The sequence below is a fragment of the Myotis brandtii genome, unplaced genomic scaffold (genome assembly GCF_000412655.1).
Source record: "Myotis brandtii unplaced genomic scaffold, ASM41265v1 scaffold803, whole genome shotgun sequence".
NCBI lineage: Eukaryota > Metazoa > Chordata > Mammalia > Chiroptera > Vespertilionidae > Myotis > Myotis brandtii.
In genome coordinates this window covers 476830-493432 of record NW_005371234.1, presented here as the reverse complement: position 1 = coordinate 493432, position 16603 = coordinate 476830, and the positions used below count along the sequence as shown (strand labels likewise).

The window sequence follows — 16603 nt, the reverse complement described above, 5'->3', positions numbered from 1 at the left end:
CCCTTCATATGCCCCCACCACGTCTCTCTCTCTGCAGGCTGAGCCCCTACGAGTGGTATAACCCACACCCATGCCTGCGGGCGCGCCCCCACATCCTAGAGAACCAGTACACGCTGGGCAACAGCCTCTGGTTCCCCGTCGGGGGCTTCATGCAGCAGGGCTCGGAGATCATGCCCCGGGCGCTGTCCACTCGCTGCGTCAGCGGAGTCTGGTGAGAGGCTTTCTGTCTGCCGCCTGGGACTGGGAGGGGTCACTCTGAGGCCTGGTTGGATCCCTGGTCCCCACTACCAGCTGTGTGCCAGGGAATGGGGTGGGGAGAGCTGAGCCCCAGCTCTGCCACTCACTAACTGTGTGACCTTGGATAGGCCATATTTCCTCTGCATGCCTCAGTCTCCTCATCTGGAAAATGGGGATAAGAACGCCCATGGCTCAGGGTGTAAGGATTCAGTGAGGCTATTACAGAAAAGTGCTTCTGCTGACATGAGGGGTCACGATCAGAGTGGTACCAGTGCTGTCGCTGTCTCAGACGTTGCTCTGGGGATCACAGAGACAGAATCCTTGAGCCAGGACATCCTTCACTATCCTGAGGCCAAGGCCCAGACAGGGACACCTGGTCCCTCAAGTCCTATGGGGACCCAGTAGCTTGGACAAGCTCTGAGAAGCTACATGTCAGAGAGCAGACACCAACTTATGGTGTCTGGCCCACAGTTTAAATTTTTAAAAAATTAGTTGGCAACATGTAAACATTGGGCAAACTCACTCACAAATCCAGATTTCTCTTCTAGAAAATTCAGCTCTGGTGGCACTCAGCTGGCATCTCCACCTGGCGTTGCTGTCTGTTCCTTCGGCCTCGTCCCCTCTCCCCCTCCAGTCACGCCTGGCCTGGCCTCCATAAGCACTCGAGTTTGCTCCCCATCTTCCAAGTAGCACCTGGACTTTATTGCAGATCATATAACGCTTCTCACCTCCTTTCCCTCATTAGACCCACAGAAACCCGAGGAGAATGCTTAGGGAAGAGTATGTTCTCCTGGCTTGTTAGAAGGCAGACCCAGAGAGAAGGAGTGATTTACTACAGAGCATGCATTCGGCTAGAGGCAGGGCTGGCAGGGCCAAGCTGGCCCCAATGCCACTCACACCAGCCAGCCCCAGCCCTGCTCTCTAGGCCCCTGGTGACTCCTCCAGGGCAGTCCCAGGCATCAGGCCTTCTCACGGAGCACCCCTTCCTCGCCTCCTCTCAGTCAGAATTCCTGCACAAACAGTCACTCGGTCAGGCACTCGGGTGAAGAATCAGCCCTCGAGAGGCAGAGGAGCCGAGAATAAACAAGTGAACAGATACATAAACACAGGGACGTCATATTTCATGCCAAGCGTATGTGCCAAAGATATTGTCTAATTCCCAACTTGTTTAATTCAAGACTAACTGTAATGATAGCAGGTGTTTCTCTCTCCCAACTAAGAGGGACTAACTACCAGATGGCCTTGTTTGCCATTCACTTGGTCCACTGGCTTCAAAACTTTTGAGTACTGATGCCTTTTTCCCAGCCTTTTGGGATTTGCTTCATTTCAAGTCTTCTACTCTGTATTTGTTTCCTAGTGCTCCTGCAAAAATCACAAATTTAATGGCTTAAAGCAACATAAGGTTCTGGAGGTCAGCAGTTTGAAATGGATCTCACTGACTAAAATCAAGGTGTCTGCAGGCCGATTCTTCACAGCGGTTCTCAACCTGTGGGTCAAGAACAATGAAAATACATCCTGCATATCAGATATTTACATTATGATTCTTAACAGTAGCAAAATTACAGTTATGAAGTAGCAACGAAAATAGTTTTATGGTTGGGGGTCACCACAACATGAGGAACTGTATTAAAGGGTCGCAGCATTAAGAAGGTTGAGAACCATTGTGGGCTCCGGGGAGAGCCCATCTCCTTGCCTTTTCTAGCGTTTAGGAGCCACCTGCATGCTTTGGCCCATGACCCAAAGCCAGAGCAAACATCTTCAAGTCTCTCTTTTTATCTCTGACCTCCTGCTGCTGCTGAGAAGGACACCGATTTCACTGGGCCCACCCGGCCAATCCAGGGTTATGTCCCCATTTCAAGACCCTTAACTTCATCATCTGCAAAGACCCATTTACACTGTGAGGGAACATACAAGATCCAAGGATTGGGGTGTAGACATCTTGCGAGGGGGGCTTCCTTCTGCCTACAGTGCACCCCAAGTGAAAGTCATTAGTACTTTCAGTGTAATGACGTATGAGATGCACATACACTGGTAGTGAGGAACCAAACCCGACGCAGGGAGAGAGCAGTAGAGAACAGGGTGCTCGGGGGGGCCCCTCTGAGGAGGTGACAGGCTGAGTCCGAAAGGCTGAAACAGGCATCCGTGCCACAGAGAGGGAGGAGCACTCCAGACAGGCCTGGGGAGGCACGTGTGTGAGGAGGTGGCTGGGAATCAGGGAACTCCTCTTTGCAGGCCATTTTGGCTTCCCCAGCTGGGCAATCCCTGCCCCTTCCCATCGCTATCACCAGGAAACCCCCAGTCACATCCTCTCTCCTTAGAGCCTTTGACCTGGCTCACTCTCATTTCACCCTGAGTCTTCCCACACATTGGCTCGTTCAAAAGATGTTTCCACAGGTGGTTATTATCTTCAAAAGGGACCCTGGCCCGATGGTTGGGCAGGTCAGGGCCAGTGGTGGGGTGGTGGGTGCAGGTGCCAGTACCCTGTCAGACTCGGCTGCCACCTCAACAGCAGCAGCCGGGCCAGGACCCGCTGCCGGGGCTCCTCCTCACCAGTGTCCAGTGGGGCCACAGCCACCTACAGCCACACCAAGGGCTGGTCAGTGCTCAGCACAGCTCTGCTGTGGAAGTCAGTTTCTGAGCTGAGTCAGTGGTCAGGCTCTCCCGCGGTCACTCCAGGACATGAGTCCTTGGACCTTCCTCTTTCCTACTTTCTCATCAGTTCACCTAGGCAGGCTCCCAGGCATGTCTTTGGCTGCTCCTTTGCCACTGTCCTCAGCTCCTCCTCAGGTCCAGTTGCCCTTTCCTCATGCCCTCTTGGCAAGAAGGCCCCCAAACCTCAGTTCTAGCCAGTATCTGGATCTCCACTGGGGTCACACGGGACCCCTTTATTGATATGTCCAATACCCCCTGTTCCCACCTTCCTCCTAGAAACCCTCTGCTGATTCCTCCCAGTTTCCACCTGCGTCTTTGGATCCTGTTTCATTTCACCCTTGCATCTCATGGATTTCCTCCCTCCACATCAGTGACGCCCTGTTTACAACAAATGTTCTGTGACATCCCCTTTTCCACCCCGATGAATTTCAAGGGTAATCTATCTACCTATACATGTGATTTAAAACAAAGCAATAAAACGCCCTAATTGTAATACAGAAGGAGAAAAAGGGAAGTGATTTATGATAAAACAGCTGGCTAGTGAAGCGTAATCGCCTGGGTGGGACGATGCTAGAAGACTGGCTGCAACAGTCAGGTGCCTGCGTGTAATGCGAATGTGTAGTCACAGGAAGTGAGGCCGTTTAATAGAATTATTTCAACACCTGAGACGACACTGAAATAGTCGGTGAATGTGTGCGTTTGTACGAACATAAAGGTGAAGGTGGCGGTTTATGGATGCAGCTGGTCCTAGTGTCTTGACTTGGGGACTCAGGTACCACGAGCAGGGCTGTGCTGTCAGAGATGCAATTTCCCAAAATGGTGAGCAGTTCTTGGCAAAGTTTCAAACAAAGCAGCACCGAGTTCTTCCTCAATCTAAGTAATAGGTGCATTTCTAGAAATTTCAGTTTTACCCTAGCCCCATGGTCGGCAAACCACGGCTCAGGAGCCACATGTGGCTCTTTGGCCCCTTGAGTGTGGCTCTTCCACAAAATACCACGTGTGGGCGCACACGTACAGTGCGATTGAAACTTCGTGGCTCATGTGCAGGAGTTGGTATTTTGTGGAAGAGCCACACTCAAGGGGCCAAAGAGCCGCATGTGGCTCACGAGCCACAGTTTGCCAACCACTGCCCTAGCCGGTTTGGCTCAGTGGATAGAGCGTAGCCCACGAACTGTATGGTCTTGGGTTCGATTCCGGTCAAGGGCACGTGCCTCGGTTGGGGCTCATGTGGGAGGCAACCAGTTGATGTTTCTCTCTCTCTCTGTCTCCCCCTTTCCTTTCCACTCTCAAAAAAATCAATGGAAAAATATCCTGGAGTGAGGATTTTTTTTAAATTTAGAAATTTTAGTTTCTATTGTAACCATGTAAAAATACTTTGGTTTTTATGTACCGAGGAGATAGGCTCAGATAATCACGGTCCAGATTTTCCCTGTTGTGGAGACTGGGCTGCATTGTCAGACACCTGACACCAGGGGCCCCCTCCGTCATTTCGACCATCAGAGTGCTCCACACCTAAACAGGCAGCTTCTGAGGGGGGCCCACTGCCCTGTGCTTCCGGGGCCATATTACCCACCCTGCTTGGGTGCCCGATGGCCTCCTTAAACTCAACTTGTCCAAAACGGAGCTCACATCCTTACTCTGAAATCAAACTCCCCATTGGCTCCCCTGCTCTGTCACGGTGAGTGGCCCCTTCTTCTCACCCACCCCCATCCCACCACCGGTCAGCCATGCTGTATTTTCAGGGTCTAGGTCAGTGATGGCGAACCTTTTGAGCTCGGCGTGTCAGCATTTTAAAAAACCCTAACTTAACTCTGGTGCCGTGTCACATATAGAAATTTTTTTTATATTTGCAGCCATAGTAAAACAAAGACATATTTTTGATATTTATTTTATATATTTAAATGCCATTTAACAAAGAAAAATCAACCAAAAAAATGAGTTCGCGTGTCACCTCTGACATGCGTGTCATAGGTTCGCCATCACTGGTCTAGGTGGTCCTGGTGTCTGCCGGGCACTAAATAATTTTGTCTTATGTGAATGACAACATTGCCCAGTGGGGTGGGTTCGGAGAGACTTGGTTCCCGGAGAGGAGGTATCAGACTGGGTCTGTGTGTGTTGGGTTTTGGTTTTGGTTTGCAGGAGGCTGTATTATTCCTCTCTTATCCTCCTCTCCACCCCACCCCAGTGCCTTGCACAGTGCTGTGCATGTTTGCTCAGGAAAGGGCAGCTGCTGTTTTCATTACTTTTTTAAAAAGAATAGTTGATTGATTTTTAGAGAAAGGAAGGGAGAGGGAGAAACATGATGCGAGAGTGCAACATCGATTTGCTGCCTTCTACAGGGGTGGGGGCATCGAGCCCACAACCAGGGCATGTGCCCTGACCTGGAATCAAACCAGCAACCTAGGGCCAGGGCTGTTTTCAATATTACCTGCTGGAGGAGGTGTGGCCTGGAAGGCCCTCTCAGAGCTGTACCTTCTGCAGGAAGCCTGGCCTCTCTCCCAAGTAGTAGGACAGAGAGGGCCAGGTAAGAAAGACTGACTGCCCTTGGGCCCTGTGGGCACTCGCACAGATGTAACTCAACAGCCCTGTGAGGAGGGGCCCACAATTGTACTTACCTCACTGGTGATCCCAGGTCACGCAGCTAGGCAGTGATGGAGCCAGCTTTGGGAATTTTCCAGAGACCTATTAGTGATTTCTAGTTTAGTTCCATTGTGGTCAGAGAATATTCTCTGTAGGATTTTAATCCTTTAAAATTTATTGAGACTTGTTTTGTGGCTCTGAATACGTCCTTTCCTGATAGCTATTCTCTGTGCACTTGCATAGAAGGTAAATGGCCATCAGGGCCAGTAGGCTGATAGCATTATTCAAGTCGTCTGCATCCTTGCTGATTTTCTGTCTACTTGTCCTAGCAATTATTGAGAGAGGCGTGTTGAAATCTCCACCTGTAATTGTGGAGAAATTGTATCTATTTTTCCTTTTAGTTGCATCAGTTTTTGCCTCGTGAATTTTGAAGCTCTATAAGTAGATGTGTAAGTGTTTAGGATTGTTATGTCTTCTTGATGAATTGATCTCTTTCTCATTATAATGTCCCTGTTTATTCCTGGTAACAGTCCTTGTTCTGAAGTTACCTTTAATATTGATATAGCTATGCTTTCTTATGCTTAGTGTTTGCAGAGTATATCTTTCCCCCATCCTGTCACTTCCAACCTCCTTATGTATTATATTTAGGCCTTGAAGCAGGAATTGGCAAACTTTTTCTTTATCAGGCCAGATAGTAAATATTTTAGGCTTTGCTGGCCATGCAGTCTCTGTCGTAACTACTCAACTCTGATTGCAGTGTGAAAGCAGCCTTAGACAATACACAAATGAGTGAGTGTGGCTGTGTTCCAATAAATCTTTATTTATGGACACTGACACTACAATTTGGACTTTATGTGTCATGTGTCATGATATATGACCCTTCTTTTGCTTTCTTTTAAATTATTTTAAAATGTGAAAACTATTCTTAGCCTGTGTACCAAAACAGATGGCAAGCCAGATTTGGCCTGTGGGCCATAGCTTGCCAACCCCTGATTGAGACCTTTCTTGTAATTGTTGGTATGGTCAGGTTTAAATCTGCCAGCTTACTGTTTTTCTTCTATTTGTCCCATCTGTTCTTTGTTCCCAATTCTCTCTTTTTCCTCCCTGTTTTTGGATTTATTGAGATTTTTAAAATTCTGCTGTATGCCTGCTCTTGACTTACTATACTTCTTTGTTTTATTTTTTTATATGCATCTTTTATTATTACAAAGTACTATCAGGTAACATTATACCACTTCACAGAAGATGTCAGACCCTTACAACAATGTGCTTCCACAGCTCCCTCTCGTCCTCTGAGCTCCTGTTGTTATGTTTTTACTTCTGCTTATTTTGCGAACCCCACAGTACATTCGCTGTGTGTGTGTTTACTTTAACCGTAAATGTCTTTTAGAGAAATTTTAAAAATGAGGACTGTGTCTTTTATATTTACCCACACATCTACCATTTCTGAAGCTCTTCATGCCTTTATGTACTTCCAAATTTCCATCTAGTATTTTCCTTTTACCTGAAGAACTTCCTTTAACATTTCTTAAAGTGCAGGTCTGCTAGCAATTAGTTCTCCAAGCTTTTGTTTGCATGAAAAATTCATTAGTGTGTTTTATTCTTTGAAGGGTCTTTTTTCTGAATGTGGAATTCTGGGTTGGTAGGTTGCTTTTTCCTTTCAGCATGTTGTTACATTGCCTTCTGGCTTGCACACTTCCTGACAAGAAGCCTGTCACTCTTATCTTTGATTCTCTGTGTGTAATATATTTCCCCACTCATGGCTGCTTTTTAGATTTTCTCTTTATCACTGGTTTTCAGCAATTGGTTATAATGTGCCTTGATGTGTTTTGTGTGTATGTCTGTTTATTCTACTAGGATTTATTGAGCTTCTTGAATCTGTACCTTTGTTTTTATCAAATTTGAAAAAAAAATTTGGCCATTACTTCTTCAAATATATATTTTTCTGTTATTCCTTGTCTCTCCTCTTTCTGGGACTCCAGCCACACATGTAAGATCACTTGATATTATTCCTCAGGCCACTCAGGCTCCATGCTATTGGTCAGTCATTTTTTCCTTTCTGTGCTTCGTTTTGGATAGATCCTTTCACTTTCTCCCAATTCCCTGTTCCGTTCTACTGCAGCATCTGATCTGTGTAATCCCTTCCAGTAAAATTTCCCTCTTCGGTGTCGTATATTTCGTTTCTAGACGTTTCTCTCACTTCTGTCTTATATCTTCCGCCTTCCTCTGCATTATGCTCATGTTTGTATTCATATCCTTGAGCATTCTGATCATGTTTATAATAGCTGTTTAATGTCCTTGTCCTCTCTGTCAACTCTGGGTCTTTTCAATTGAGTGATTTGACTCTTGGTTACAGTTTCCTTTGCTTTTGTATATCTGGTAATTTTTTTAAAGCCTCACCCAAGGATATGTTTATTGACTTTAGAGAGAGAGGAAGGAAGGGGGGGGAGAGAGAGAGAGAGAGGGAGAGAGAGAGAGAGAGAGAGAGAGAGAGAGAGAAACATAGATATGAGAGAGAAACATCAATCGGTTGCCCCATACGCACCCCGACCAAGGAGCAAACCTGTAACGTTTTGGTGCATGAGATGACGCTCCAACTGAGCGACCCAGCCACGGCTATTTGGTAATTTTTTTATTGGATGACACACGTTGTGAATTTCACACTGTTTACATTGTTGAAAGTACGCTTCAAACAAGTCTTAGACTTTTTCTGGCAGGCAGTTAGGTTACTTCTAGATTATTTTTATCCTTTCCAGGCCTGTTCTTTTGGTGCAGGCTTAGCGTGGCCTCTATTCTAGGGCTAAGCTGACTCTATTTCTAATGTGTTGTCCTTTGGGGTCTCTTCTGAATGTCTCATGAATCCAGTGAGATCTCTCGACTCTGGCTGGAGGGAGCTCAAAAGATTTGCAGCCCTGGGAATTGTCCTCTCTTTGAAAGTTGTTCTGTCTGGAATTTCACCCTGTGCGAACAGACTGATATTCAGCCAAAGACTCAAGGGGACCCAGTGAGACTTCTGGAGCCCTCTCTGTGCAGCTCTCCCCTTAGGCACTCTATCCCGCAAATCCCAGCCGTCTTGAATTCTGATCTCCATCTCCACAATTCAGCGAGACTGCCAGACTGGGCTTTCCTTCCTGCCTGGCACTGCAGTCTGTGATTAAATCCACCCGCAGCCTTGGCAATGCCAAGGCTCGCTTCATTTATTTATTTTCCCTCAGGGATCACAGTCCTGTGATGCCTGTTGTCCTATGTATTTAATTGTTTTTCTATATTCTGTCTACGTCTAGTTTTCTAGTTTTTCTTGGTGGGAGAATACTCCCAGACCACCTTATTCTCCTGTATCTGGAAATGGAAGTCTCTGGAAGCGATATTTAAACCCAGAGAGTCTGGCTCCAGTCTCCCACTAATCAGCAGTCACTGAGCCTTCTAGCAGTCACTGAGCCTTCTAGCTGTCAGATCCTTGAGGGGCACCACCAATGGGGCCCATGGCCACGGGCAGGGTGGCAGGGTGACTCCAGCTTGTAGCTCACCCCTCCCACCCCTCAGGTGGGCCTTCACCTTGATCATCATCTCCTCCTACACCGCCAACCTGGCCGCCTTCCTCACCGTGCAGCGCATGGAGGTGCCTGTGGAGTCGGCTGATGACCTGGCAGACCAGACCAACATTGAGTATGGCACCATCCACGCTGGCTCCACCATGACCTTCTTCCAGGTGGGCCCCCGAAGCTGTCTGGCTTGGTGTTGGGGTCCCCACCATGCATAGCAGCTCAGAGTGGGGCTGGGCGGGGCCTCCTGGGTCAGAGGACCTGATTGTCCTGAAAGTCCAGGAGGCCAGGGAGCAGAGGACACGCTCGTGCTCTCATGAGGAGTCTGCTGTCTGGCTGGGGAAACTGGACTTTCACCCAAGGAATAGGGGAAAGGAAGCAGGTGTGGGATCCAGTGCCACATCAGTGCCGGACAGGCCAATGGGGTCCTGGAGGCTGCGAGGGTCAGGCCTGGCGAAATGAGCCAGCGAAGAGGGAAGGCCCTTCAAGGAGAAGGGAGCTTGTCCAGTGTGTCTTGGGTGGTGGGAAGAAATCAAAAGGAAAGCAAGCCTGGCGAGGAGGTTTGGGTGAGAGACTGCAGAGGCCTCGAATGCCAGGGTAGGGCTGAGATTGGACCCTGTGAGTGGGGATGTGGGAACGGTTGAGGGGTGACCCCTTTAAAAGCTGGACGTTCCCTCTGGGGCAGTTGGGGGTAGACAAGTGGGCTGGAGAGAAGGCTGGAGTTGGGCAGTGGCCGCTGGCTGAAGGGGTAAGCAGCTGAGAAGGAGGGGGGTGAGTTCCCAGGTTTCTCAGGTGAGTGGCGGGACCAGCTCCCCCAGGTGGGAGGCCATTGGAATAGGGTTGGGAGATTGCCAAGCCACGGGGCAGGGTCTGTGGGGTACCAAGGAAGAGCAGAGTCTGGACCTCAGATCAAAGAGGGGGATGTGGGTGCAGGAGGGCGGGCATCAGGTGGTCGGGACAGGAGTAGTCGTTCCCAAAATGTTCCCGCGGGTTCTATAGGAAGTAAGCTGTCCTATTCAGCATGGACTCAGGTCTTCCTGAACCACTGGGCCCTCGGTAGAGTTGAGGGTTGAGCATCTACTCCCGGGTTCTATGAGTAAGGCCTGGGAGCACTGGGAAGCCAGGGCTGGTGTTGAAAACTAGACCGTGACCCCTTCTTCCCAAGTCTTTGGTCCTTGGGGTCTCACTGGCTGGGGGGGGGGGGTGTCTTAGACCGCGCCTTGAGCAGTCTGTCCATCTGGTTTCTCCTCTGTCTTCCTCTGCTCTCCTCGCTCTCTCTTGGGTTGAGGGAGACTTGCTGGAGGGCAGGGGACAGGGTTCAGGGGAAGGGCAGCAGGTGGAAAGCCCCTCACCTCTCCCCCTTGTGCCACTCTGTCCAGAATTCACGGTACCAGACGTACCAGCGCATGTGGAACTACATGCAGTCGAAGCAGCCCAGCGTGTTTGTCAAGAGCACAGAGGAGGGCATCGCCCGCGTCCTCAACTCTCGCTATGCCTTCCTGCTCGAGTCCACCATGAATGAGTACCACCGGCGCCTCAACTGCAACCTCACCCAGATTGGGGGCCTCCTTGACACCAAGGGCTACGGCATCGGCATGCCCCTGGGTATGTGGTGGCAGGACTGGGGGCTTGGCAAGCAGGCCGGGGACAGACTAGGTCTGCCATGGGGCCTCCTGGCTGTGGGGCCTTGGGCAGGTGACGTCACCTTCCTGAGCCTCTGCGCCCTCAACCTGTGAAAACGGGCCTCGGAGCAATCCGTTCCAGCCCCGCAGGGCTGCTGGGAGTGCGGGAGACTGTGCAGGTCAGCACATGGCAGGAGGTTGGCGCCTTCCCACATGGCTCCAGGACCCCTCGAGGGTGAGGACCTGGTTTCATTACTTCAGATTCTCTGCACGAAACCCACAGCCTGGCTCAGAATAGGTGCTCAGAAAATGGCTGATGGATACTGCTGGCTGGGTGGAGGGGCGGAGGGAGGATAGAAGAATGGGTGGATCGGCCAGCAAGACTTAGACATGCTTTTCCAGGGCTCAGTGTTGGAAGCTCACCACCAATATTGCCACCAAATTTGGGCATTTTAGCTTTTAAACCTCTTCATATGCTGATGACTGCTGCGATAGTCACATATTACTGTTTAACACGTTACCCCAAATCTTAGCTGCTTCGCAGCAGCGTCGGTACTGTGCCAGGCAAGCAGTGTGGCTTGGTGCTTTGCGGGGACAGGCTCTGGAGTCACTGACCTGGATTCAAATGCCTGCTCCCTCTGCCCCCCAACTCAGCTTCAGTGTTACCTGCCCTGGGGCTGGTAATACCTGCCTCACAGGATCACTGTGAGGCGTGAATACAATTCTATAAACCAAGGTTCTGGCACATAGTAGGTGCCTGATAAATGCTAAGCAGCCCATTCGCCCATATCCCGAGTTCCTGGCGCTGGTCGATGCTCAAGACATATTGCAGTGAATGAAGAAATGAGCACAGGAGAGGGTAGGCGTGGGGTGGTTGAAGGAGACAGGTGGTCCAGGGTTGGGCCATGCAGAGGAGAGGTGGCTGGGGGTCTTTTTCCAGGCCGTGTGCAGGCGTGTGCTGGATGCTGGATGCTGGGACAACACAGCGGGGAGCTGGCAAGCTCTGCCCTCCTGTCCTCTGCTAGGGGCACAGACAGCAAACCGACAGTGAACACAGCTTTATAATGTGATGTCAGGTGGTGACAACTGCTCTGAAGTAAATTAAGGGGAAGAACTGACGGAGTAGAGCGCTTTTTGTCATTTAAATAAAGTCCGTTAGAGAAGACCCCCTGAGGAGGCACCACATGAGCAGAGCCCTCAGTGAACTGAGAGAAGGAACATCCCAGGCAGAGGGAAAGCTCCCGGGGGATTGGGTGGGGGGCTAAGGGGGGCCTCCTGGAGGACTAGCCAGGAGGCCAGTGTGGCTAGAGCTGAGGGCCGTGGGGGCGGTGGAGCCCCAATGGCCTGGCCAGCGGCTAGACCAGCAGTTCTCAACCTGTGGGTCGCGACCCCTTTGGCGGTCGAACGACCCTTTCACAGGGGTCACCTAAGACCATCCTGCATATCAGATATTTACATTACGATTCATAACAGTAGCAACATTACAGTGATGAAGTAGCAACGAAAATAATTTTATGGTTGGGTCACAACATGAGGAACTGTATTTAAAGGGCCAGAAGGTTGAGAACCACTGGGCTAGACCGTGTAGGCCAGGAGAGGACTTTGTCCTCGCGGCCCCAGGAAGCCACTGGAGAGTTTTAAGTATGAGGGAGGCATGGTCTCTGTTTCTGAAATTGTTCCTCTGGCTGCTGTGTGAAGAAGAGCCTGGTTGGGGATGAGAGGGGGCTGCAGGGAGGGACCACAGCCAATCTGACCTGGGGTGCAGTGGGCGTGGCTAGGCATGGTTGCAGGGGAGCAGTGGTCAGACTCAAAGGTGTACAGAGCAGACCCTGGGGACATGGTGGAGACAGGGAGCAGTGGGGGTCTGGTGGGCAGGGCTCGGGCCCCATGGCCGCTCGCCCCATGTGCCGCCCAGGCTCGCCGTTCCGGGACGAGATCACACTGGCCATCCTGCAGCTCCAAGAGAACAACCGGCTGGAGATCCTGAAGCGCAAGTGGTGGGAGGGGAGCCGGTGTCCCAAGGAGGAGGACCGTCGCGCTAAAGGTCAGCCACCTGCATGCGTGCCCCCTGGGAGACCCTTCACAGCCGCGTGCCCGCACAGTTCAACCCCTGGCTCTCCCCCGATCCCCAGGTCTGGGCATGGAGAACATTGGCGGCATTTTTGTTGTGCTTATCTGTGGCCTCATCATTGCTGTCTTCGTGGCCGTCATGGAGTTTATATGGTCCACGCGGAGGTCAGCAGAGTCCGAAGAGGTGAGGAGGTTGGCAAAGGGTGTGGGGTAGCAGTGGCGTCCAGGTTGGAGGGGCATGAAGACTGTAGCACTGGGGGCCACACTGGAGGGAAACAGGCTGCGAGGAGGGGCCGGGGAGCCAGGGAGGTGAGGGGGTCTGGGAGAGTTCAGGGGTAGAGGAGGTTGAGAAGAGGAGAGAGCAGTTTGGGGGGAGAATCCACAGGCATGAGGAGGGCAGGGGCAGCGACGAGGATGCCGGGGAAAGGAGTGGGAAGGGGCACAGTGAGAGGATGTGGGGAGAGGCAGAGGTAGTAAAGCAAGAAGAAACGGGGAGAGAGAGGCGAGGAGAATGCAGCTGAACGAGCCTGGATTGCTGACGGGTCTCCCACTATGTCCGGGGCCTCGGGTGCTGCCAGCCCCACTCCTCCATTGCCAGACCATTCCTGCCCCTGCCCTCCTAGCCTGTTCGGACCTTCCCTCTCCCTGCCAGCCAGCCCTCCTCCCATCCTCACTGTTGGCTGATGACTTTGCTTCTACTCTCCTGAACAAGTGCAGAGACCCCTTCCACATCTAGCTGCCGCCTACTTTCTCCACGGCCCTGGGAGTTACTCCATGAAGGTGAAGGTCCAGGCTCCTAGCTAAGGCCCCATCTGGCCCCATCTCCTCCCCTCTCGTCTTCCCCGGGACACCCCCCAGCAGTTCTCTCCTTGCCTCGGCATCATCAGTTCCCCTTTACTGGATCAAGGCCGGCAGCATACAAATGTGCTGTCATTTCTCCCATCTTCAAAAAACCCTCTCAAGTCCACTTCCCTTCCCAGCCACCAGCCACGCTCCCCTTCCCTGACAGCCTTGAGACTTGTGTCTCCCTGCTATTCCCAATTCCTCTCCTCCCACTCACTCTCGGACACACTCCAGTCCAGCTGCTGCCCCCACCTCTCTGCTGAAGCCACTCTTGTCACCAGCAGCCTCCACGGCTGAAATCCAGTGCCGGAAGCTCAGGCCTCATCACATGTGAGGTAGCGATAGGCTTCAGCCCAGCCCATCATTCTGTCCTCAAAACCCACTCTTCCCCACCCGCCTCCCTTTCCTCTACCTCCCTGGCCACTGCTTTGTGGGAATTCTTGTGCTCGGGCCTGCGATTGCCTCTCTCCTTGGTGATCCCATCAGCCTCATGGTAAGACCCTCCATGCTGTGGACTCCTGTGTTAGTCATCTATTGCCATGTGACAAATTGTCCCCAAATTCAGCAGCTTAAAACAGCAAACATATCAATTCAGTTTCTGTGGGTCAGGAACTGGGAGCAGCTTAGCTGGGCCGTTCTGGCCGTGCAGGGTCTCTGCTGAGGTCATGGACACGATGTCGGCTGAACGCTCTGCTGGGCGGGAGGAGCCACTTCTGGGATGGCTCTACCTCAAAATGTCCCTGTAGCTTTAAATTTTTAAAAAAATTGATTTCAGAGAGGAAGAGAGAGGGAAAGAGAGATAGAAACATCAATGATGAGAGAGAATCATTGATTGGCTGCCTCCTGCATGCCCCCTACTGGGGATGGAGCCAGAAACCCTGGGCATGTGCTCTAACCAGAAATCGAATCATGACCTGGCTCATAGGTCAACTCAACACTGAGTCACACCAGCCGGGTATGCATGGCTGTACTTGTGGATTTTAATTTATGGAGGTGACTGAGTGAAGACACAGAGACTCCGATGCCATTGAAGGAATATTTTTATTACATTTTCCAAGAGAAGGGGGCCCACTGTGCCACACAGCACCACATGGGGAAGCACAAGGTTTGTGCAGAAGCAGAAGGAGGTGGCGGGGGTGGGGTGTCATGGGACTAGACCAGAGCCTTTACTGGGGTTTCCAAAAGACAAGGCAGGGCAGGGCAACAGCTTAGAACTGGCTGGTTTGGATAATGTCAGCCGGCTCTGGGCTAGAGGAGTGGTCTCCAGTTGTCTGGTGCGTGGTCCCAGGTGAGTTAGGGCAGCTTGATGTGTGAGAGGTACATGAAGGGTGTGGGTGGGGGTGTGGACTTGGGATTGGCTGGTTGGCATGTGGAAGGTGGGCCGGTAGCCCTTTGCTATCTACCTCTAAGAATTGGCTCCCTCTGGGAAGGGCAGTCTCTCCCCGGTCAGCAAGATTTTAAAGATATCAAAACATCCTAAGATACAGAAAATAAAGAGCACGACTAGCACACACATGCACATGACAGCTGGCAGGACGCCCCAGTTCCTCGCACAGGGGCCGCCACAGGGCTGTGTGTGTCCACGGTGTGGCAGCCGACTTTCCTGAGTGAGTGATCCGAGAGCCGGCAGAAGCCAGCATGTCAGCTGACCTAGCGTGTTCTGTTGGTCATACAGCAACCTGGACGCAAAGGCAGAGGGGCTGACACAAGGGTGGGAACACCAGGGGATGGGATCTTGGGGGCTGCCGACCTTAGCCTCCAAATGTGTATCTCACAGGGACCTCTCCCTGAACCCAGGGTTTATACTCGACATCTCCACGTGGATGTCTAACGGACACGTGACACAGGTGTCCAACATGAAGTTCCTGCCCACCCACCAGGCAACGCCGTCATTCTGGTTGCTCAGGTCAAAATATGTGGCATTACCCTCCATTCCTTCCTCTCTTTCCCAACATCTATCTGATCTCTTGGCAAGTCCTGTTGGCTCCACCTTCAAAATACTATACCCAGAATCCAACCCTTTCTCCCCTCCACAGCGGCCTCGGTGCCTCCCTGCTCTTGCCCTTGGCTCCCTACAGTCTAATCCCATGGTTCGCGAGCCACATGTGACTCTTTGGCCCCTTGAGTGTGGCTCTTCCACAAAATACCACGTGCGGGCATGCACGTACAGTGCGATTGAAACTTCGTGGCCCATGCGCAGAAGTCGGTATTTTGTGGAAGAGCCACACTCAAGGGGCCAAAGAGTCACATGTGGCTCGCGAGCCGCGGTTTGCCGAGCCGCAGTTTGCCGACCACTGGTCTAGTCTCAACACTTCCATGATCCTGTGAGAGCACAGCATCCCCCCTGGCAAGCTCTCCATCCGACTCAGAGTAAAAGCCAAATCCTTAGTGTCCTCTGGCCTCCCATGAGCTGGCCCCATTGTTCCTCTCACCTCATCTACCTCTCTCCCCCTTGCACACTCCATTCTCGTGGTTCCTGAACATCCGCCACTCTCACCTCCGCACCTTCGTCCTGCTGAGCGGCTGCTGCCTGGTCTCCCACCAGGCTCCAGGGCACACCTCTATGAGTTTTCCCTACCTGCCCCTTGTTGAAATTCAGCCTCACTCCCCACCTACACGCCCCACCACTTTTGCGGACTTTATTTTTCTTCAAAGCACTCATCGGCTCACATACCACCTGCGTTTGCATCTTTCTTTCCTTTTTTTTTTCGCATTTGCACACTGGAATATAACCTCCACAAGGGCAGGGACTGCTGTCTGGTTCTCTGCTGTATCCACGGCCCAGAACAGTGCCTGGCACACAGTAGGTGCTCAACATATATGACTAGCAATAATGATAGCATGAGTCAGAGGCAGGAGATGGAAGGACTAGAGGCAGAAAATTTAAAGTGAAAAGACGAGAGAGGAAGCGAAGGGCAGATTCACGTAAGAGAAAAGTGGAGAGACAGGAGCGGAGAGCTGGAGAGGTGAGAGGAAGGAACCAGGAGGGAAGGGAAAGGAGACGAAAGGCCTGGGGGTGGGGCAGGGAGAAAGAGGTGAGGAAAGCCGGTGGGGCGG

The 16603-nt window shown here is 51.5% G+C and overlaps 1 protein-coding gene across 1 annotated transcript in view; it reads left to right on the top strand.

Annotated features, from left to right (window-relative positions):
* GRIK5 (glutamate receptor, ionotropic, kainate 5) overlaps positions 1-12982 on the top strand; it is a 49931-nt gene extending 36949 nt beyond the window's left edge. Inside the window, exons 15-19 of the mRNA XM_014531438.1 lie at positions 38-211; positions 9013-9178; positions 10391-10616; positions 12549-12677; positions 12766-12982. Coding sequence (XP_014386924.1) covers positions 38-211; positions 9013-9178; positions 10391-10616; positions 12549-12677; positions 12766-12917 — 847 coding nt within the window. The 3' untranslated portion in view covers positions 12918-12982. The remainder of the gene's footprint in view (positions 1-37; positions 212-9012; positions 9179-10390; positions 10617-12548; positions 12678-12765) is intronic.
* The last annotated feature ends 3621 nt before the right edge of the window (positions 12983-16603 follow it).